The 23,241-nt window shown below is 38.9% G+C and overlaps 2 protein-coding genes across 3 annotated transcripts in view; one reads left to right on the top strand and one right to left on the bottom strand.

The window, feature by feature from the left end:
• Positions 1-10,765, bottom strand: part of slc49a4 (solute carrier family 49 member 4) — a 51,421-nt gene extending 40,656 nt beyond the window's left edge. Inside the window, exons 1-2 of the mRNA XM_032567553.1 lie at positions 10,317-10,765; positions 5,519-5,612 (exon numbers count right to left, since the gene is read on the bottom strand). Coding sequence (XP_032423444.1) covers positions 5,519-5,612; positions 10,317-10,614 — 392 coding nt within the window. The 5' untranslated portion in view covers positions 10,615-10,765. The remainder of the gene's footprint in view (positions 1-5,518; positions 5,613-10,316) is intronic.
• A 73-nt stretch (positions 10,766-10,838) lies between these two features.
• On the top strand, positions 10,839-22,380 carry hspbap1 (hspb associated protein 1). Of its 2 annotated transcripts, XM_032567554.1 has the most exons (8): positions 10,841-10,993; positions 12,414-12,636; positions 12,974-13,152; positions 14,247-14,383; positions 16,586-16,757; positions 18,950-19,033; positions 20,022-20,132; positions 21,259-22,380. In XM_032567554.1, the coding sequence occupies exons 2-8, from the start codon at positions 12,441-12,443 to the stop codon at positions 21,760-21,762; spliced, it is 1,383 nt and encodes a 460-aa protein (XP_032423445.1). In that variant the 5' UTR covers positions 10,841-10,993; positions 12,414-12,440; the 3' UTR covers positions 21,763-22,380. The 2 variants fall into 2 exon arrangements, with proteins under 2 accessions (XP_032423446.1, XP_032423445.1); XM_032567555.1 differs by lacking the exon at positions 18,950-19,033 and having other exon boundaries at positions 10,839-10,993.
• Positions 22,381-23,241: the final 861 nt, after the last annotated feature.

Genomic DNA, 23,241 nt, shown 5'->3' on the forward strand with positions numbered 1-23,241 from the left:
CTGTTACTTAGTACTTGCATTTAATGGAGGCTGACATTTGCTGTGAACTTGCATTACATAAATGAACTGAATTATTTCCTCTTGTTTTTCTGCATAGATCTTTTAACAATACGATTACTTGCCAAACAGCTAATCCATTAAAAAAATTAGATTATTTGCAAACTGTAGATGGAGCAAAAATAACAAACGGCTAGCCAACTTGGAAAAGAAAAGAGCATTCAGGACCGCAGAGATTGTGAAATCTTTTTTAGTTTGGTCCCTTGCTGTCTATTAAATCACAGGAAGAATGTGATCTCAAAAATGTCTCCGGAATGGCAGCAGATGAAGAAAAATGGTGACAAACAAGACGAATTAGAGGTCAGCTGAGGATGCTGCACTGTTTGAGGGAAGGAAGAGGGGAGAAATGGAGTAGCCATTTCAAAAAGTGACGATTAATCACAGTCGATGAACCCTGTCAGGCCGAATTTGATTGAGAACGAGACACAGAAGAAACCTGCCCCTCTGCGAAATCGGCCCAACTGCTTCTGGTCTGCAAGAGCTTATGGACCCAATTCAGAAAAAAAAAACAAATGAACAAAAAAAAAAAAAAAAGGCCAACCCAATTCTCCTGCGGAAAATGGCACCGCAGCAATCATGGGTAATATAAGAGCCTCCTGCGAGAGCAGCGGAAAGGGGTCTGGTGGCCAATCAGACAGTCTGCGAGGGAAAGTGGAATCCACCTGATTTACGCTAATCACACAGCTGTTCTGTATGTTAATGCCAGACAGGTAGACGGAGCGAGACCGGAGATGGCAAGAGAATGAGTGAACGTCTGAAAACAAAGGAGACGGAAAAGGTCAAAGAGGCTGACCTTTTTCATCTGAGAGTAAGAACAAATCACGGCGAGGTCTAATCAGTGACCACTGATGCAAACCCTGAATCTTGTTCAAAATTTGTCTTTGTCTCTGAAATCTTTTTAAGCAGCTCTGCATACACACATACACATGACAGAGGAAGGAAGTTAGACTGGTCAGCGTCCCCCGGCTTCCTTTGAGTCCCTAAACACATTCCTATAAACATGAAACAAAGAGGCAAATCAAAAGGTAAATCACAAAGAGAAGGGCCTAGCCTATCAAACATGAAAAGATGTCTGGAACAAACAGAGATGCAGGGAGGTTTAAGGGACGTTATTGTTTCTAAACTACAAGGCTGATCACAGAAACGGGAAAAGTCCCTGCTGGGATTTGACTGATCATGCAACGCCCTTGATTTAAAACTCATTCACAATTTGTAGGCCAGCCAGTTTCAGCTATTTGAATGTTTAACGTCTATTTTTCCCCTCCATGACATAATCAAAGTCATTTCAGCTCCATATGTCTGATACAAAACAAGTGGCAGCTACAAGAGAGGCAGCACAGTCCACAGCGACATAACAAAGCAAAGCCGAGTCCCCCCTAATGCAAGGGAAAGACTGACACCTACTGGTGGTCCGTGTAGCTACAGCATACTTTGACTTTTCTTTTTCCCTCCGAGAAAGCAGTAGGTCATCCATTAAAACATGGCTTCACAAGCTCTGACCTATTACATTTATTATGCAAATGAATCTGAACCGTGTCACACTAACATTTGCGGTGTGATTAATGTTGTCTCGGCTTTCACCGGGCTTTCTTGTTTTTCCCCTTTGAAGGAAAACTCCAAAAGAGCTGAAGGTCACGGCTGCGCAGGGCGACTCCTGCCAAAGGAAACAGCAGGCGGCCGTGACTGCGCGCTATTTAGCTTCGGCTCGTCAGATGCCAACGGATGATGTATGGTGTTGTGTAGCTGGACTCAGATAAGACGTAGGCACGCTGCGCTGAAGAAGAAGGAAAAAATGAAAAGTTTTAGCTTGTGTTGGAAGTTTTGCGAAAATCCAGCTCTGAGTGCATTCGAAAGGAGCGCGGTCTCTGTACAATTCATTTCCTCTTTATGAGTCATCCACTACAGTTTCGGAGTTTAAAAAATATGTGAGCAGAAAACTGCTGAGCTGTTCCACTCCAATCTGTGTGAGAAAAGTAGAGCATTGTTAAATTTTTTGAGAGTTTTCTGAGGGGGGGTTTTATGGTCCAGGTGCAGTAATGAAACCTGGACCAGGTAATGAAACTGGACCTGCTCATTTTCAATTTAATTCAATTTAATTAAAAAATACTTCCGGTAAATGTTTTTGAAACTCATTATTGAAGATTCTTAAAAGGAGTTGTTGTAGATGGTGGCGGCTGTGAGCACCTGTAGCAGTCTGTATTACAGGGAATCTCAACAAGCCTCTGACTGAAGATACAGTTGATGTAAAACAGTCTCATAAGGAAAGTTTCATTTTATGAAGAATTATCTTATTTTAAGCGTATAAAACAGATACGCCTGTCAACATGTCAATAAATAATATAATTTGACAAATAAATATTTTAATATATAGAAATAAATATATTAAAATGTATGACGCCTCAGTTACTGCATTTTAATTGTTTCTTTTAAAGAATTTATTTGAAACAATATATTTTTATATAAAGTGGCACTGAAATGAGCTCTGTTTTTTTGTGCACAGCAAATCCCTTCATTAACCGCTTTCTTACCAAATCCCCAATGAGACACAAAGCGAGATATTATCTATTAGCGCTTAATAGGAAATATTTTACAAAGTATAACTGATATGACTCATTTAACAGAAACAATTTTCTGCAGGCTTCAGTTTGGATATCCTGCCTCATGGTAGAGCCCAAAGGAAATTATCCACACAATGAAAATGCAATATTTGAAACAGTTTAATAATGAACTTCTCGGAGAACTTGTACTCTGTGAAAGAGAAACCTTGAGCTTACAAAGACGACTAAAGAAGTTAAATAAAAAGTTTGTTTCCCTATTTTTGCCATCTTAAATGAAAGGAGAGTTGTGCTGAAGATACAAGCAGTTTGCTTTCAGAATCAAGTTCCTCAGTGCGGCTGCGTTTCTCTCCAATGAGGAATACCAAATGAAAAGTTTGGCCGGAAAACGTCAACAAAATATTCATTCATAAGATGAAAAACGCAATATGTGAAATACCATTTAAAATTAAATTATCACTAAAATCCTATTCACTGACAGCATAGCAGGGATAATTCAATACCTAAATAGTACCGACCCCAGCTTTATTTATAACACATTTTAGACACCGCAAAGGACCAAAGTGCAGCATACAGTAAACACACAGAAGAAAATACATCTGGCTAGTTAGTGTAAGAGGAAACAAAAAGATAAAACAAGACAGAAAAATAGTAAGATTAGCATCAAAGACCCAGACAAGAGGATAAGATTTGAGAAGTGGTTTAAAAACAGACAGAGAAAAGCTTTTTCTAAATTACAGAGGTATGTAACATTATATTACAAATCTATCTCCACTGCAGTATCACTGTGTGCAATGTTTGTGTAGCATAGGACTGGTTGGAGTGCAGCAACTGTTGGCTGATCCATTCCAAGTGTTATAAACTTGCATTTTTCATGTGATATCGAGTCCGTTGGATAAAGTTCCACAACAGCAGATGCTCAGCGGAAAAAAATCATATTACCCAAAATGCTAAAGGTCACAGAGTGAAGGATTCACAGATGAAAAACAGAGGAAAAAGGAAAATAGGGAATATATAGTGGTTGACGCTGGCATCAAAATAGTTACCAGTATCATCACCATTGCAAGACTGTCCAATATCATGAAGCCCTACTGGTTATCCATTCCATATACAAAAAGGAACAGTCGACTCTGTTCAGCTTATAGGATTTCCCAGTAGAAACTGGTCCAAGGTACCAGAAATAATTTAGTATTGACTGGTCAATACTAAAGTCAAACTGGAAATGCAACATCAGAAGACTACTGGTTGATGATTGGCTAATGGAGAAGCTTCTCCTCTGCTGTACTTTGCGGTCATCAAGGTTGTAACTTGTAAGTTTGCTGACGTTTTGAAACTATCAGTATTGCACCCAAAGGTTTGCTGATGCTCAAATCAAGTCAAGTTTGTACAGCACATTTCAGCAACAAGGCGGTTCAAAGTTCTTCACATCATAAAAAAATCACGTTGTCACCAATTACGAAACAAGCAATAAACATTACATCTAGTCAAATGCCATCATCCAAATCAAGTAAATACACATCAAATATGATGGTCGATGTGGGTTTCTAGTCCAGATTTAAAGGAACTCAGGGTTTTGTAGTTTTCTGGAAGTTTGTTCTAGATTCGTGGTGCATAGAAGCTGAATGCTGTTTGGTTCTGGAGATGCAGAGCAGAACCAGAACCTGAAGACATGAGAGGTCTGGAAATTTGATAGAACCACAACAAATCTATAATGTATTTTGGTGCTAAGCCGGTCAGTGATTTATAGACTAACAGAAGCATTTTGCCTGATTGAGTTGTGCTGTTGCAGTAATCAATGGGACTGAAGATAAACACATGGATGAGTTTCTCTAGATCTTGCTGAGACATTAGTCCTCTAATCCTGGAAATGTTCTTTGGGTGATAGAAGGCCGACTTTGTAACTGTCTTTATGTGGCTCTGAAGGTCCAGGTCAGATTTCAGGCCTGATTAGCTTCTAGCTGTAATAACTGAAGCTGCGTGCTGTACTTTAGTTCGATCCTCTTTAGCTCAAAAAAAAAACCATAACTTCAGGAGAGTCTGAGATTGTCATTCCCTGAAGCACTTTGACGAGGGGGGGGAAAAAAACACAGACTTCCTACACAGTGTAATGTCATTTCTGACATGGTGTTAAACTTAAGTGTAATTAATTGAATGCTAACTGTACTTGATCCAGGTTGGCAAAATTTCACAAACGGATGAGAATATGTTCAGAATTAGAAATGTTCTTTGGCTTAAAATCTCTTTGTTGCTGTAACTTTAGTACCAAGAATTCCAGTGGAAAAAAAAAAGCTGTGGTAATATTTTTGCCATGTTGCCTAGTGATACTGGTATAAAAAAATAACAAAAACAACTTAAGAGCCATCGAGTCAGATGAGTGAGTATGGAAGAGTCCACACTTTATCCTTCCTGGAAGGGTGAATAAAGCAGCAGCAAGAGATAAATCTCTCTAAACCTCATCTGACCTCGCCTACTTAACTTAGGATACCAATCGATGTAAGTACTGACAAACATGATTACTGTACATAAAACATAAAAGAACAAATCAGACGAATATGACCTATTGCGATAGGTTCATGTTCAGATTTTGTGCTTTAAATTAGAAAATTAATTTAGCATAAATGCCTCAAAATCCTAATTGACACCGAATCAAAAAGGGTACAAAAAATAGCAGACATCGCCAGCTACACCTCACTATCAGATTCGTCAGAGAAGAAGAGGTCCTGACTTTGCCATGCTGGTCTCTTTTTCCGTCAAGCTGTTGCTTAGCCATAAAAATACGTCAAACGCGTCTAGTTCCGAAATGACCAGGCTGCAGTTTGCAAGTCGCTCCGTGCCTCGTTTTCACCCTCAGCGTCACGTTTGCCCTCTAAGACCATCTGCTTCCATAATGCATGCAGGACTCTTACCACCGTCTGAGGTTCAGGTCTGTCAGCGGGATGCTTCGCATGGTCGATCCCAGCAGCATGAAGAAGGCCGAGAGCAGGAGGGAAGCCCGTAAGCCTGGACAGCAAAAGGCACAGACGTTAAAGAAGATGACGAATAGACAGGAAGAACTGGCTGCAACTGAAACGAGTGAGAGTGGTTTATTTTATAACCACGCCATGTTCACAATTTGTCCTGATCAACATTTCTGTGCCGCATGATTCTGCTGCAACCTCCGAAAGTATTCCTCACTTCCTGTAGCTCAAGAACAGACGTTCAGTTCAATCAATCAGCAAAACTGGTTAATTATTGAAAAACCACTTCGCTACGTTTCAGGTTTCCATTTATTATTTCAACTAATCTTACTTACAGAAATGCAATGCTGAGTAAATATATTCATACCTCCTTGAATTGTTTAATGTTGTAGAATGACCCAGTCAAAGTCTAGATCTCAATCTCATTGAGGATATGCAGAAAGATTTCCTGCATGCAACACTTTTCGCATTTTTATTTGCGAAAAGAAACTTTTTTTTTTCTTGTCGCTTCAAAATTATTAATTTCTTTGTGTTTATCTATCACACAAAATCTCAACAAAGTGCTTTGTAGTCTGTGGCTGTAATGTGACGAAATGCAGAAAGTTACCGCAGTATTATTAATTAAAAGGCACTGCATTATGTCGGCTTCAGTTGGACAAGAAACAATGGTTGCGGTTTTTCCTTCTTTTTTTAAAATCAACTTCTTTTAAAATGAGTTTCAACAAAAAGTAAACCATGAAACTCTGTATGTCGGATTTGGGACAGGAAGGCCTCATAATTATATCACCTGAACATTTCATGTATATGAACAAAAAAGCTCTTAGTACCTTGTTAAAGGTTGCCTGAGTTACATCAATACAATGAATAAAGTTTTGAGAAAGATTATCGCTCTTAGCCTTGAGGGTAGTTAAGCTACACAATTAGTTGGCCTATTTCCAGGTATATCCCAGATCTCTGGTTAGCAGCCTATAATAAAACAGAAGGAGTCAGATTTGCTGGATAAACATTCACCAGTAAATAGGGGCTTCGATTCTGATCTGCACCTCTTCTCAACATTACTTCAGTTTTCTACCGGGCGCGTTGCCTTAGCTTCTGGGCCTGTGCAGCAACTTGATTCCTTTGTGTTTCAGCCTCTGTGTTGCACATTTGCAGCCTGCCTTGGAACATTGTCTTGGAGCAGGTTTTGTCAGAGCTGCAGCTGTTTAAAAGTTAGCCTCCCATTTGACTTTCAGCAGGAGCGCCTAGCTAATTTAGTGATTGCAACTCAATTTTTATGCCTTCTCTAATGTACATACTGTTTTATATTTTACGTTGCTTGCTATGTTTGAACTGATGTAGATGCTGCACTACGGTGCTTCCAGTGACCTCTGTGACCTCAGCAGGTAGAGAACTGTCAACCGTGCCAAATGTGGGCATCTGCTCCAGCGAACACTGTCCAAAACAATAATGAATTATGGCCATCAAGAGAATCAAAATGCATTTCTGACACCTGAAAGTAATATCCAACAAAGACTGCGTACAAAACAGTTGTGTGTAATAACATATTTGAGCCCGCTGATTATGACATGCCAATATTTTTGCGATTTGTTGTGTTGTAAGGTTGAAATGAAATTGTTCTACTCTTGCAGACCTGACGTGGGACTCATTCTTGACACATATTCCTGCAGCACTGTTTTATTTGTTTAGTTGTTCAAAAATTTGTTGTGGATATGGTTACTACATTGGACAAATGCTGAGTGGGAGTGATAATTTTGTAAGATTGACGATCGACTGATACTTGCGCGAGAAACCAATCATATCTGCAGCATTATTATCTGCTCCTTATGTGGGTCAGTGGACCAGCTATGTTGTAATATTGCACACTGTAAGTTGATATAGTCACCATAAAGCTTTATCTCATTAATAGGTGTGGTATAAAAGTATGGCAAACGCACCATGTTCGAAGGCTGTTAGCTGACTGTGGTTCAATTACAAGTCAAGAAACCTATGACTAAAAAACTAGCTAAACATCTTGTCAAGATGTTTCTTGTGAGAAAAAGCTTCAAATAAGATGTATTTCATCCAAAAAAAAGAAAGAAAGAAAAAAAAACTATTGGTCATTAATTTTAAGGAGAAGCCATAATATGCATACACATTTTAACGTTTGTTTTACATTCTTTCAAACACTTCAAAACCAACCATTTCACCTTTTCAGATGAAAGAAATATGTTTTTTTTCATTAAGCGTAATTAAAATGCAATACGATTGAGTTATGCACGCAGAACAACAACAACAAAAAAAGATTTATCGGGAACGAAATGTCAGCACATCCAGAAATGAAAGTAACCATTTAAAATTTTGCACGCGGCATTATTGCTTAAGGCTTTCATCATTCTTCTTTACAAATGTTTGCAGAAGCAGATATTTTAAGAGGCTGCTACACCGTCATCACCTGACTGATCCCATGTCAACAGGTAACCACGGTTCTTCCACTTCCTCCCTTCATCACCATTTAAGTGTAGTGAGGCCAAGAATTTAAAATTCACAATGTTCCATTAGTAAGAATAGAGTAGATTTTTTATTTAGGTTATCAGAAATATATTTTTTTAATGCTTCATAATGTTTTAGTTACTCGTCTCTCTGCTCTTTAAATGCGTTTTATAAAGCAAACTTCTTAAAAACACCACTTATAGAAATCATGGAAAGCACCTTCAAGCAAGAATTAAACATACTTTTCATTAATATTTCTGTTTTTAAAAGTAGTTGTAGTATCGGTCTGATTTAATATCCTAATGTTAAATGTCATGTTTTCAACTACCTGTAAGTGGAAAATGATCATAATTAAGAGAAATAAAAGCTTTCAAACATCCATCTGTGACTACATAATGGGTGTAAAGTTTCTAAAATAAATGGGCTTTTCAATAATATTCAAATTTATCGACTCGGTCTGCAGTAAGATGTTTTAATTTTCAAGTTTTCTTTCTGCCTAGAGATTAAAGATGAAAATCCTTCGTCCACAGTGACCAGCCTTTTACATGAAAGTCTTCTAATAAAACCGGCGGATGTACTCTGATCAAAAACTGAATGAAAGAACGTGAGCAACAGTTATCAGCAGGTAGAAGTGGTTTTATAATCAACATGTGCTTCCAAGAAGACTGTGAAGTGGTAATAAGATTACAAGCAAAATGTTGGGATCAGAATTTTGGAAAGTAGTCTCCATCACCAAATAATTATACTCTCAAAGCATCTTTTGTAACACTGACGCTTCTTTGACAGGATTTCTCTTTAAATGGCGACGCCTGCCTCGTTGTTCACAAGCAGTTTCTACCTCCGAGTAAGCGGGAGCTCTCAGCAGGGAGCGAAAGCCTTTCCCCCACTGATTCGTGTCCCTGCATGTGGACGTCAACATGTGTATATATGCAGCACAGAAATCCATGAAGGCAGACCAGGCTTAAACCTGCAGCAACCGCTCTTGTAAACAATATCAGACCATGTGACAAAGCAATTTGAGAAAACAGGACATCTTGTCCTCATTTATTTTTTAGGTTTTATAAGTCTGTGGGAGCAGCTTTATGTTGCCTCATCATTATGAATTTCCTAACATTTATGTAAAGAAGGAGAAACGCCGCCTGAAACCGACTTTGGCGCAGATGAAAACAGAACTCCCAAAATGCTGGTGAATCAGGATCACAAGACTGGCAGAATTATTCCACTCAGGTTTTTGCATGTTTCCAATCAGGATAATGAAACGCAGCACTTCGTCAGACAAAACTACTAACCAGTTCAGTGTGGAAATTACACACTTTGTGTCAGGTGATGCAGTCTGAACTGGTTAGGTGGAGCCCACTCTGACTCAGAGGCTTAAGTCAGGCTCTTCAACTTCCTCATAATAAATCGAAAGCGCTTCCCGAAATATTCAGGAATTTCTAAATGCTGACGTCAGTGACATCTGAAGTTTTAAAATGCAAATATGTTCTAATGCATCATCAATAGTGTTTATGTTCATATGGCTCCAACTTCAGCTGTAAACTTACTGAAGGAAACTATGGAATCATTAATTCATCATTTGGTCAATTTACAGTTTTGATATGGGCTCTTTACCCAGGGCAGCACAGCTTTAGACTTCTCTTGCTTATTTAGATGTCCTGTCAATGAAAAATGGACACCCCGACACTAATGTGCACAGTTTATACACTGTAAGAAAATACAAGTGCACACGAAAGTGTCTAAAGATGCCAGCTTATTTACAGTTTCTAATTCAATGCCACATCCAAAGACTGTTTTACATTTTTGTTTTGCTTGTTGTTTGGTTACATTTTATCAGCTCAAAGTCTAAAATGTCTAGACTGGCCAAACCTGAAATTGATTATTTTACAATGCAAGAATATTTTAAAGTGTAAGGGAGAAAATATATATTTTTTATTATTATTATTTAACCTGTGATCAGATCTTTGAACAACTGAGTGAAATCAATTTTTAAAAAATTAGCTAAAATGTGGGGGTTTTTTTGTTTTCAAAAATTTGTTCAAAGCTAACAATCCTCATACAAAGACTAAGTAAATGTATTCATACCTTAATAAAAATTAAAACGGTGGCAGTACTGCGGTCTTTAAAATGCTGCAATATCTGATTTTCGTCACCCAAACTTTTGTGTGTTTTGATTATCGAAACTAATCTATGTGTCACAGTATTGACGAGGGTGAGGGGTCAAGCAGCAATATAATGTCGAGACAGGCAGGACACGTAGTGCCAAATTAGAACAACTCACCTTTTTTGTCCATTAACCACATAAACAGCAACCAGGGGAAGAACCCAACCGGGCCCCACAGAACCAAAACCGCGATGTCAGACTTGGTGAACCCGTAAGCCTTTACAGCCGAGTTCTGAATGGGTCCCCAGAAGTTCCAGACCATCCCTTGCATGAGTGCCAGCAGGGAAAACAGGGTCAGAACCAGCCATCTTCTGCCATACACTCGGCTGTTAACGGGCAGGCTGTTAGTGGTCCCAGCGGAAGTCGGAGCAAGAAGCGGCTCCCTTTCTGCCTCGGTGCTGGAAGCGGCACCCATAGTAGCCGCTCGCTCGGTTGTCAGTGTAGTCCGAAAGCTAACTTTTACGTCTGTTTGAAGGACAACAGATGTGTTGCTCAGCTATTGTCGTGTACAAAAAGAATAACAGCCAAGCCGACAGCCCCCTTTTTTTTTTTGCGTAACTGCTCCACTGCGCATGTCCAAACGGAAATAGTTTGCGGTGTGGGAAACTGGCGCGCTACCGCCGCCATTACGGCCCCGCTTAAGCGCGAGCTTCACTGAGGATGTTGAAGCCGAAAACAGAGCCAAAATGGAGCAGTTACATGTCGGACAGTACCGAATGTAAATTGAGAGCCGCGTTGTGTCATGTGAGTTTTGTTTACATCCGCCAGAAGTTCCTCTGCACGTGTAGGGATAGGTGAGTGTGGCTTTTCCACAGACACATACGTCTCCACGAAGCTAGCTGGAGCTGAGTTTACTTGGAAATTTTCACTGTTAAACGGAAAACATGAATCTATGCATACCAAAAAACATAAGGCAGCTAACATCATTAGTTCCGTTTTTATTTTTCAACAAATGTACAGTCCCGTTCAGCTGGTATTCTGATTGAAATTAGAATAGACGTCATCTTAATTATTGAAGTACACTAAAAGCAAAAGATAATGTTAATAAGTCGTAGGGTTCCCGCTGTTGTCTCATTACAGTTCATTAGCATTCAGTGCGGAAGTTCAAAATTAGCTTTAGCTTCCCAGCAAGATTCAATTTTAATGGGTTTTTTTTTCGGGAAATTGCTTTCAAAACACACCAAACACGTTCCAGAGAACAAAAAGTCATTAAGCAGGAACGACGTTCAAAACAGATGCAAAATTACTAACCTGGCAGTTATTGTGACCAAACCTAACAAGGATGTGATTAAATAGTTATATTATTTTCAAAAATCAACAGGTTAGCCCAACAAATCTTCAGATCTTTTAACATTTTACATAATATAAAAATAGCATTAATATGCAGAAGATTTTTTGTTTTCTTTTACTCAAGACTTTTTGTTGCTAACAAGCACATGACGCCCCACCAGTCTGCCTGACAGTTTATGTAAAGGTTTTGTGGTCATACAGGATGAATGTCATCTTCTTCTAATTTCAGAAATCTCTTTTGATAATTTCGTACCCAGATTTTTGGATACTAAAAAGGGCTGCCTGTTAGCTGATGCACACTAGGTGGTGGTTTTGCTTTTTATTTAAAAGCAGTTTTATGTTAGGAAATTAGGTTATTTTACAGTAAGGTGTATCTACCAGCAGCTGTGTTTTCTGAGTTATTTTAGTTTATTTGAGGTTAGAATCTGTCAAGAGTCAATTAACCCAAAGAGGAAGAAGAACCAAAACGAACATCAATAGTGTGTTATGCAAAGTTTTTAAACAAAAAGACCAGGGAAGGAATTACAAGTCTTTCTATTTTATGCTTATAAAATAGCACAGTTGTAAGTAGAGATTAAAAATGCATAGAAGAAATTAGGGCAAAGACCAAACAAATCAATGACATCCAAATGACTGAAAACTGCATTTAATAAACCAAGACCAGTCTGTTTATCATCGGATTCAAAAGTCAAGTGAATTTATTAGTAATCCAAATAAACTGTATTGGAAACATAGAGATACATTTTACAGAATACATCGTAATCTGATAATGAGTCAAATTATCATTGCTTCCTTTAATTTTCCACTTGCTGTATGCCTCAAAAAAGAAAACATCCTTCTCTACCTTCTGCATGCCATCTGTGTTTGGCACAATAATATTAAACGCTGACTCTGCTAATACCCTGTCTTATCCCCATGTTGCAGCCTGTGAACAGCGTGGACCCCCAGGCAATGGCTGCCGTGACCCCCATTAAACCCTTCAGCCCAGAGGAGACCAGATGGATTTTGGAGCATTTGCAGCATCCTTCAGTTTTCCTGAACATGACCCAGGGCTGGCCTGTCCTGCACTGGACTGCACAGCATCTGTCAGGCTGCCTCCAAGACAGGCTGATCCGATTCAGACTCGGAAGGAAAGAGGCAACAAACGGTAAGAACAGATGATGAATCCCTTCAGAGGGAAGGCGTCACTCCTCAGTAATAAATCATCTAGAATCCATGTTAAGCAAGAAATTAGACCTCAAGCTACAGTGAGCCTACTCTGGCTCTCACCAGGTTAAAGCTGTTTATGAATTGAGGTTTAAAATGCAGATGGAAAGAAAACCATTAGAAAGTATTGAAAAAAGACTGAAGGGCTTATAAAAATGTGTTGTGTTTTTTTTTATTTCTTTATATAATTAATTTAAAATGTTTTAAAACAAAGGGGTTATGAATAGGACTGAAGTTCTTACATCCAAACTCTTTTGTTTCTTCCTCCCTCTTTGTAGCTCCTCTGTTTGAGACTCAGTGTTCGTACATCGAGGCCACAGTGACTCAGTTCCTGCGCTGGACTCAGCATCAGACCGATGTGGGGTCTTTCTCTGAATACCCCTGCTCAGAGTACTGGGCTTATGCTGACTACAAGTACATCACCACGCTGTTTCACGATCAACCTTCCATGTTTGAGGTAACCGTAATGCCCCGCTTTTTGTTTCTGTTTGGTATTTGGACGCTATTGAATATAGTATCGCCATGGAACACCTTGAGATTTTAATAAAAAAAATCTGGTGGAATCAACCAGTAAATAGAAAACAACTTTTAACAGGATAATTTTTCAAAGCAAGTGGCCAAATTAATGCTGAAATGGATCACCAGACAAAAACACAGCCTTCTTCAATGGCCAAGAGTCTAAATCCTGTACTCAATACATGTTCTTAATTTAAACGTTATATTTATTTTTTATATTTTAGTCTCAACTAATTTGCACACTCCTCAAATATCTTAACTCATGATTTAATTTAATATAATAATAATAATAAATAAAAATATGCTGCTCACTTCAGCCTGCCAAACTTTGTGGAAGAGATTGTAATGTTCAACAATTCAAATATTAAGCATTCTGTTAAAAAACCACAGCCTTAAAAGCCAAAATAGCAGTTCCAATCTTGCATTTAATTTCAACCTCTTGTTTGACATTTTACATTTGTTTATTAACTTACTGACTCATCCTCTGCTCAAGAATTACATAAGTGTCACTTCTTTTTATTTTTAGCAATGTCCTGGAATTTATTACATTTTTTAGTCTGTGTGATAAACTGTTACTGGGCATCCAGCTGTAATTATTATCTACTGACATTTATGGCTATGAGACGAGCAGACATGGGCTTAAGAGAATCATGGTGTTGGAGGAAGGCTTCCTCAAGGCTAAATTGACCAGTCTGTCATTTCCAGCTGCTTTCATATAGAATAATGACTTCATTATTCTGGGACCTTGTGGGATTTAGTATTTTTGCTTTGGTAGTATGTAACTGATGAGGCAGTTTTCCTAGAAACAATTACCAATCGTAAGTTTACTTTTTCTGCTTGGACAACTTCATTTGTTACCGTATATGTGCTCTGTCACTGCAGCTGGTGGTGTAAGGTTATAAATAAGCAATGAGATGGCAAGGTTGTAACTCTGGTATCAGCCTTGTTCCTATATTTTTGAAATAATTATGGACTAAATTTAGTTATATTTTCAACACTGTTTTGAAAGGAATAAATGATTGCTGTTTATTCCAGGATGTAAAGTGGTCTGAGTTTGGCTTTGAAGGACGTAACGGGAAGGAGAGCACTCTTTGGATTGGCACAGAAGGGGCTAACACGCCGTGCCATTTGGACACCTATGGCTGTAACCTTGTGCTGCAGGTTCAAGGACGGTAAGAAGGAACACCTGAACCCATCACAAAAAAAAATATTACACAAGCTGAGCTCTTCAGCTATATCCCGGACGAGCCCCCAAAATTTTACTTTTCCAGCTTTTGTTTTGGCGCTAGAGGGGCATAAATTAATAAAAGGTTAAAAAAGATAAATAAATTAAAAGTTGTTATTAATGAATCAAATAATTAAACAGGCCAATTTTTGAAAAATTATTTACTTATTAGTCTAAAAATGAGTTGGCAAAAAAAAAAAAAGAGTCAAAAAATATTGTTTTAAAAGGAACAAAACTACTGTGGGTACATCACTTCTGCACACTACATCAAATTCACATTGGACACAACCTCCATCAGTCAAAGAAATTAGCTTCATTATCTCCCCATCATGCATTTGACCTCTAGCGACCTTTAGGTCAGCCAATAGCTACTTCTCTGGCACAGGAGTTGGTGCCACTGTGCCATGGTGAATTTTAGGGTTTGCATTTTAAATTAGTCAGGAGGAAAATGCTGAGCACTCTGGAATTTTGAGTCTGAAAAAAATTTAGGAACTCTTCAGAGGAGCCACATCATTGATCATGGTGTTTCTCTCATGCACAGAAGGAATGTTTAAAAATGTAATCATGCTCAACAATTTTATTGTCTGTCGATGCATGATACATCTGCATTGACATTGGTATCGGCTGATGCTAGTAATTTTTTCGGACATATGGGTATCGGTTGGTAAAAGTGGTACAACGTTAACAACCAATGTTTATTTGGATTTTGTTGTCATTTGTGTTTCGGGAGGTGGAAGTAGCTGGATATGTGTTTGGTGTTCAACCGAACTGGTGTGGTCGCTTTTACACAGTGTCAAAAGTGTATGGAAATATACAATAATATACATATTGGTAGCTACGGGTAATTGACAACAACAGCAGAGTTGGTATTGGATACCGGATATTGACATCGGCCCAAACTTTCATATCGGTTCATCTATACTATTTTCAGTCGGTCAGTTATGGTTAAGGTAATATTTACCTTTTTTTGAATAAAAGATCCCCTACTTTGAAAATAAAGTTTTTGAATCAAATACAGATGAAGGCATCTGAGAAATTAGGGGTTTTTTAAAGCTGAATTTAATGGTTTAAACCAGTGGTTCCCAAAGATTTTCTGGGCCCCCCTATAGATTACAATAACATCCCACCCAAAAAGAAAAAAAATAATCAACTGGGCACACACATCGTTCAAACAGACATAAACCTATACACATATTTTGTTTTCAAACTCCACTGAAGTTTATTTCACACTTCAGGTTGCAACAAAACACACTACAAACCATCTTTGCAGTGAAACACTTTTGTGTAAGTTTTTTTTTTTTTTTTCTTTCATCCGTACCGCTTCCCGCGCCCCCCCTGCAATGGCACTGTGCCCCACACTTTGGGAACCACTGATTTAAACTAATCCCTGCCATTTAAATCTGAAACAGTGTCACACTTCAATTTAACAGACAGGACCTGCAGCTGAGCAGGATTTCTCATGTGAACGTTTTCAGCCTCCTAAGTACGCAACTCTTCCACAACACTGAAGGTGAAAAGCACCGCGGCTGCTGACACTCGCCGCGATCCGTCCTCGGCCTTCTGGAAAGGATTTAATTTGTCCCTCTGCTCTCCTAAGGAGCAGGAAAGAGCAGACGACAAGGCGAGCCACAATAACGGGACAGAGCGAGCCAAGAAATGAAAAAGAAAAGGTCTGCGTTATCTCGTTTTGGCGGCCTCTCAGGGAGCAACAATTGTGTCTCACAGCTTGTAATTGGGTCTCAGGTTCCTTTATTTGGTATTGATCTCTGAAGGAATGAAATGCCGCTCCAGCAGTCTTTTAACTCTGCTGATCTATGAAAATACAACGGTGTTGATTGATATCATGACATTTGGCCTTCTGCTAGATCAGATCAACAGGAAATTTTAAAAAAAGCATTGGCAAAGTCAAATAGTTTTTAAACAAACTATAGAGAGAATGTAATTTAGGTTTTATGTTAGAAAAGATTGTCTGGGACTGATGGCTTTGCAGCTGCCTTTGCTGGAGAATAAGAGCAGAGTTGGAATTTGGATTGGGTTTGGGTTTTTAGAAACTTCAGCTTTCTTTTACTGCTTTCTCCTTTTTCTTTATGTGGCATGGATACAGTGTAACAGATTGGATTCAGATTAAAATGGTCTCCCTTCTCTGCAGGAAACGCTGGCATCTGTTCCCTCCAGAGGACACAGCGAAGCTTTACCCGACCCGGATCCCCTACGAGGAGTCCAGCGTCTTCAGCCAGGTCCACGTTCTCCATCCAGACCTGAGGAAGTTCCCGCAGTTCCAGGGGGCCAGGGCCCACACGGTGACTCTGGAGCCCGGGCAGGTCAGAATGTGACAAGGTTAAAAATGCAATCTAATTTCAAAGATGACACTACTTGATGAGTTTATTGATCCAGGACGCACAAACAAAGGCTTGGATTGATTTATCTTTAAAGTTAATTAAAGACTAAATTAAATCTTCCTTACTTCCTTTTTCTTATGTCGATTGATGAATCGATGGCCACTTTCTATGAAATTCAGGCTTTTACAACCTTATTTTAACACCTTATTTACACGATACATACGCCGTCTTAAAAAGTCCTTTTGTAACTTCTGGTCTGAACCAGAACGGAAAAAGTGAAGTTTTCCAAACTTTTATTTAAAAAAAATTTAACAGATTAGAACATGTATATTCTAGTAAGTTATCTAAACAGACAGAGTGCTTCTCATACGGTTTTATAGCAAAAGTATTCACACCCCTTGAAATGGTTTTCCTTCTCATACCTACCAAAGCCAACTCAAAAGAAACTATGGATTTATTGTGTTTATGTCATAGACAAGCACAAAGAAGCGTGTCTTTGCGAAGGGGGAAGAAAGAGAAACATTATTTATCAAAACTGTGTAGGATAAAACATCAAAGAAGGAGTTGAGATCATACGTATTCAGCACCACTGAGTTAATAAATTGTACCTTAACCTTACCTTCCTGCAATCACAGCTGCTTTTTTTTTTTTTGTTTTGAAGCACATCTGTGAACGTCAGGATTTCAGGTTTTTACACCGATTTTTAATTAGATCTGGACTTTGGGCCGTTGTGAAACATGGCTTGTTCTAAACATTTCCATTGTAGCTCTGGATGTGTGTTCATGGATCCTTTCCCTGTCGTCCGGTGCTGTCCTGTATTTTTCTCGTTGCAAAAAAAAACTCTCCAAATTTACAAAGTACTCTTGGTCTTGTTTCTAGTGCAAATATCTTACTACAGTTGAAATAGGACAAACCTGGCTTACAAGTCACTTTGCAGCAAGATATAGGAGCTTGTTTTAGATCAATAATTCCTTAAAATTGATTTTAAAAAAGTGCTAATTCTACTGGCAGATTATTTCACTTATAACAAGACATTTTTCCTGTGATATTAAAATGGAATCCAGAAAAAATGTACACAGTAAAAGTAGAAATTGGGGGGGGAAAAAAAGATAGAAATTTGAAAATAATAAAACGGATTTCATTTCTCTTTGTATCTCTCCTCCGTATGAAATTACACTTTTGTTGTGGTTCTGCTTCACCTTTGGGTGATTTGGGACTTTATGTCAAAGAAAGCAAGAGCTCATAGGTAAACCTCATCATCTCTTTGGATTATGTGTTCGGGTGGGGGGAAGAAATCAGGGTTAAGACCAGGTCAGCAGGTCGAGTGACAATTGACTTAACTTCCCACTTCAGATAAAGATGAGCTCTAAATTACAGCAGAGCTGTGGTAAACTCTGGGGGAGGGGGAAAGGAGCATTAACGTTTCCTCTTTCTCACCGTTCAGTTCCTTTTTTCCTTTACTTGCCCTTCTTCATCCTGTTTCTCTTTTTTTTTTTTACTCAGGAAACAAAGAAATCAGTCCTTTGTATCTTCTCTTCTTGGAGCCTCCTCAACCTTTAGAAAAACCCGCCTACATGTTGATGCGAGTTGATTCATAAGCTGAAGTCACTGTTACCTGCTTAATTTGAAATCTCTCCTGAGAAAGATGACCTAAATATGTTTCAGCAGAATCCCTGTTTTCTTTTTTTTTCTGGAAAAATATTGTCCTTATCCTTTTTCCATAAACCAGTTGCGAACGAGTCTGTGTGGCATTCCTGACCTTTGCACCTTTAACCATCGATTTCATTGGCCTCCTTGCGTTTTTTGCTGCAGCTCACAGAATCGGTAACCTTTGGTTCCTGAGGACAGCTTTTGGCCTGAGTTTGGTTTTATCTACATTTAGAAATTACTTGTTGACATGGAAGGAAAGGCTGTTGGTCTCTATCTCTCCTGGACTGAAATCGATAAACCTTCTGCGTTATTTTTTATGTTTTTTAATAGAATCACCTTATGAATTGATGGACCGCTAACCGACAAGGGTTCTGGTTTATGCTGCCATCTGGTGGATTATCTGTGTGCTTAGTAGCTTTTTATCTTTGGAAAACAGAAGTTTAGAAACTAATTGCTGCCATTGAACTCTTGATAAATTAAATGGGCTTTTTTTCTCTTTTCTCTCTCTTATCTCCTGTGACCAGGTGCTTTATGTCCCCAGGCACTGGTGGCACTATGTGGAGTCAATAGATCCCATCACCGTCAGCGTCAACTCCTGGATCGAGCTGGTACCGGCGCTCCGTCACGTCTCTCCTTCATCCTGTGTTCTTCACATAAAACTTTCCTGAAACGACGCTCTAAATAGCCCAAGCGCTTTGAGGTTTTTAAACTGGGTTCCTTTGGAGTCTGGGAAAGGGAGGAATTAGATTTCATTGTGTTGTAGGTCTGTAGCTGTGGGAAAAGAAGTTAAATGCTGTGATTTTCTCTAATTAAAAAGCTGAAATTTCCAAAATGATGTAATAATCTTACAATATACAAGTACCTGGGTTCCTGTGTGCAGTCTGGAAAATGCTGGAATTTTAATATTGATCGTGGAAAAATATATGTTTTTCAAGACTTTGTTCCCTGTCCCATGGTCTAAATGTCGTGTCCTGTCTTTCCTCACACGCTTCTGTGAGCTTTCTTGTCTTTTCTTCCTTGCTTGCTTCAGGGCTGGGAGATTTGGCTTAAAAAAAAAATCTTGTTTTTTTTTCCATACCAAATTTGATTTACGATTTTAATCATTTTTGTTTTTGTCACTTCCTTTTCTTAAAAAGAAATGACAAATAACAGAAAATATTGTCAAAAACTGACTTGTCTTTTAGTCATCCCTTCTCTGAGTTGACCTGAATTTATATTCCAAATAATTGTCTAACAAGATGGCGGCCGTGGGTGGGCTGGCGAAACTTAAAATCAATTTTATCATCCGAGTTGCTTCTGTATTCATCTCTTTCTTTAGCAAGTATGTTTACAAATGGGGGCAAAGTTGATCTATACCTCTTTTGCCTTATAATTAAAATCATTAGAAAACTGCTTTTTATATTTACTCAGATTATCTTTGTCTAATATACAATGTGTTTGATTGGAGGCATTTCATTCTGACAATGAAAACAAAAGCAAATTTCTAAGCATTTTCCCAGAGAGGTCACAAACACGATAAAACTGTCTGCATTAAATGCAAAAATTATAATAAATGCTGGTGAGATTTTGCTTACGTTTGTCTCTGTTTCTGCACAGGAAGTGGACGACGCAGCTCGGGTCAGCGAAGCCGTGACCAGGACGGTTGTGTGTGCGATGAAAGGTGCTCCGAGTGACGACAACGCCGACACCTGGCTGAACCCCACTGAGGTAACAAGTACATGCTACCATGAAAAACATTTGAAGCACCTCATAATCCAAGATAAAATAAAAAAACAAAAGTGATGGATTTAAAAATCCAGTTTCCAAATACTATATATATATATATACTGACATGTGTTTTCTTTTTTTTAAAATTATTTCCTTCACTAAGGATTGAAAAACATGAAATAGCAAAATGTGCGGCAAAGCGGCAGCCATTTTAAATCAAACAGAAATAAAAATATCAGACGGTATTACTTCCATTTAAGCAAACTTATTTTCATCTAACTACAAAAATCTGCTACAAAAATCACTGTCTCTGGAGAAAACATCTAATAGTTTTTAAGTCTCCATCCAGTCTGTAGTCAGATACAAATCATGACCTTTAAGGGAAACTTTTCAGGGTCTGTCTTACCTTGGTCGCCCTCTAGTGTTCCTTTTTGGGACTACCAGATGCATTTTTCTTTTTCTTCTCTCTCTCAGTACCTCATGAAAATTCTGTTATCCCACCTCCAGAACATTCTTTAGTTTGTGTTTTTAAGCTGCTCCTGCCACTGAGACCACAGTGTGCATAGAGAGACCACAGCTCTTCTGAAAATGCAGAGATGAACAGGAGCATCCCAGAGGACACCGGATGTGTGTATTGTTGTACAGTGAAGTTTAAGAGATCAGCCAGAATAACTGTGTAAGAGAATCAGTTTTTTTTTTTTTTTTTTATCTATGCTGACGACAATAAAACCAGCTGACTTATAACATGTACGTTCCACACATACTGCCAAAACAGCTCTTTTTATTGGGATTTTATATGAAACACTAACACAAAGCGGTGTTTTCTTTCCTTCCGCTTCACAAAGGAAAATCAAAATCTGAAAAGCATGGCTAATTTTACCCTGATACCTCTGGACAAGATTCATTACAGCCAGTTGCATTCAGAAGTCACATAATTATAAATAAAGTTGGTATATGTGTGTAATCTAAATATATCCAGCTCCTAATGTGTGAATACAATTATTAGCTGAAATCCTGGCCTTCTTCTGAAGAAATGTAGGCCTACAGCAAGCTAACAGATCTTTTTAAAAGCATTATGAAGTTTAAAACATTAAATATTTTTAAAGATTTTTTTTACATTTTCCAGGAAGAAAAGCTCTCCCATGAAGAAAACATGCAGTATCTTAACCTGGCAGTGTCTGCTCAGAGAAAGAGGGGCCTCTTCCACGGGAAGCCCAGCCCGGACCCGAGGGCCACCCAGCCTGCCAAACGGGACTCATGTGGACGACTAAAGCTCAGAGGAGACGGGGTCACGGTCCCTGCGTCCGTCCGACTCCCGTTCGGGCAACATCTCATCCCCGTAAAGTGTCAGGAAGACGAACCGGAGAAAACGGTTCCGGAGGACTCTTCCTGTGACGCTGCCGTCTCTCCCAGGGAGGACGGTTCTGCTGGCGCTAAGGGAAAACACACATGTGGTGCTGATTTAACTCAATTTAGCTCATGCGATTTAGCGACGGAGCGCAGGAATAATCAGGGCTCAGGACCTTCTCTGATTACCACTAACGACCTGTTAGACTGTCTGGTCCATCCAGACATCATCAGCCGTGTAACAGAGCTTCTCCTGGAACGGCACGGAGGCGGCCATCTTTAATCTTCGATCTTCACCTGCCGCAGACGAGAGGCGCTCGATGTCGAACATGAATCTTCAGCAGCAAACTGCTCACTTCCTGCTGTTATGTGACACCTTTCATTTGTCCCCTCATTCTGGGATCCTCGCGCTGCAGACTCCAAATTTGAGTAAACGCAATTATGTGGTGAGTCATGCCGACGAGTGGCTCGGACATTTCCTCCCTGTGTCATCCAGAACATGCTAATCTGGTTTAGCTGCCCTGGCAGAGGAAAAAAGACCACCTCGATCAAGTTAGCATGTTAATGCAACAAATAATTCAGAATAATATTCCTCTGGTGGAAGCATTTGTTCTCTCTGTGATGTTTTGTTGTCATTCAGTGATAAAACAAAATTGGGCCTGAACCTCCATGACTTCCTGATGGTAGTGGTTTCAGGATGTATGAGAGCTGACCGTGGGGTTAGTGACTGAAACTGACCAAAATGTTTCAGACTTCTACATTAAAAGTGTAATATGCTTCTGATTTAATTGATTTTACTTGTTGTTCGTTGCACAAAAGTCCATTTCTGTAAACTAGAATGTCGTTGAAAAGTTCAGATATTACATCAGAACAATAAAGAAAAGGGTTTCTAAAACAGAAATGTTGTGTTATGGTTTACACAGTCCTCGACACCCTTCACAAGAACAAGGCTCTTCATGAAAATCGGTATCCACTCATATGTGGGAAGTTTAGCGGAAGGAAAAACTGAAAGGTACATTTTAGAGCACATCAGCTTCCCTCTGCTGAGAAGCTTATGGAAATGTAGATTTTAATTTTAAATACAGCTAGGCAAAAAAGAGAAAAAAAAGACCTGCCCTAATAACTATGGTGTCCTTGTGCTTGATTGGCCAGCAAACATAACACACCTAATAAACTAAGTGTGTTTCAAGAGTAAGATGATGAAACCACTGTTGAAGCAATCTTAAAACCTCCCTGGCTTGCTGCATTGATGCAGTAATTTGTGCACAAGGAATCTCATGAACAGCATTGAGCGTATATACTGTCCTACAGGGGAATTACCCTTCACTAGGTTGGCTTTTTGTTTTAAAAATTCTTATATTAGGCCTTTTCTACTGTACAACTCAAAATTTTTCAGAAACTCAATTTTGGGTTTTCATTGGCTGTAATCTACAATTAAACAGAAATAAACACTTGAAATATACCAGTCTGTGTGGAATGCATGTTGCTTGTGCACTTTTTCCTTCCTCTAAATCTTCTAATAACAGCCTTGGGTGCAGCGCTATGCAGCTAGCGGCTAACCGTTCAATGACTGTTGAAATACAGATTCTGATTGAACCAGGAAATTTGTCAGGTCCTGGATCAAACCCTTGTTGTGAATTAAGCAACTTCCTGTTGGAGAACAGGAAGTTGTGCAAAAAGTACCACATCATTGAACAGTTGTATATGTGCGTTCAAAGTTTTAGAGAAGATCATATTAAGTTCACCTGTCAAGGTTAAAGTG

This window comes from Xiphophorus hellerii, chromosome 7, assembly GCF_003331165.1.
Source record: "Xiphophorus hellerii strain 12219 chromosome 7, Xiphophorus_hellerii-4.1, whole genome shotgun sequence".
Taxonomy (NCBI): Eukaryota; Metazoa; Chordata; class Actinopteri; order Cyprinodontiformes; family Poeciliidae; genus Xiphophorus; species Xiphophorus hellerii.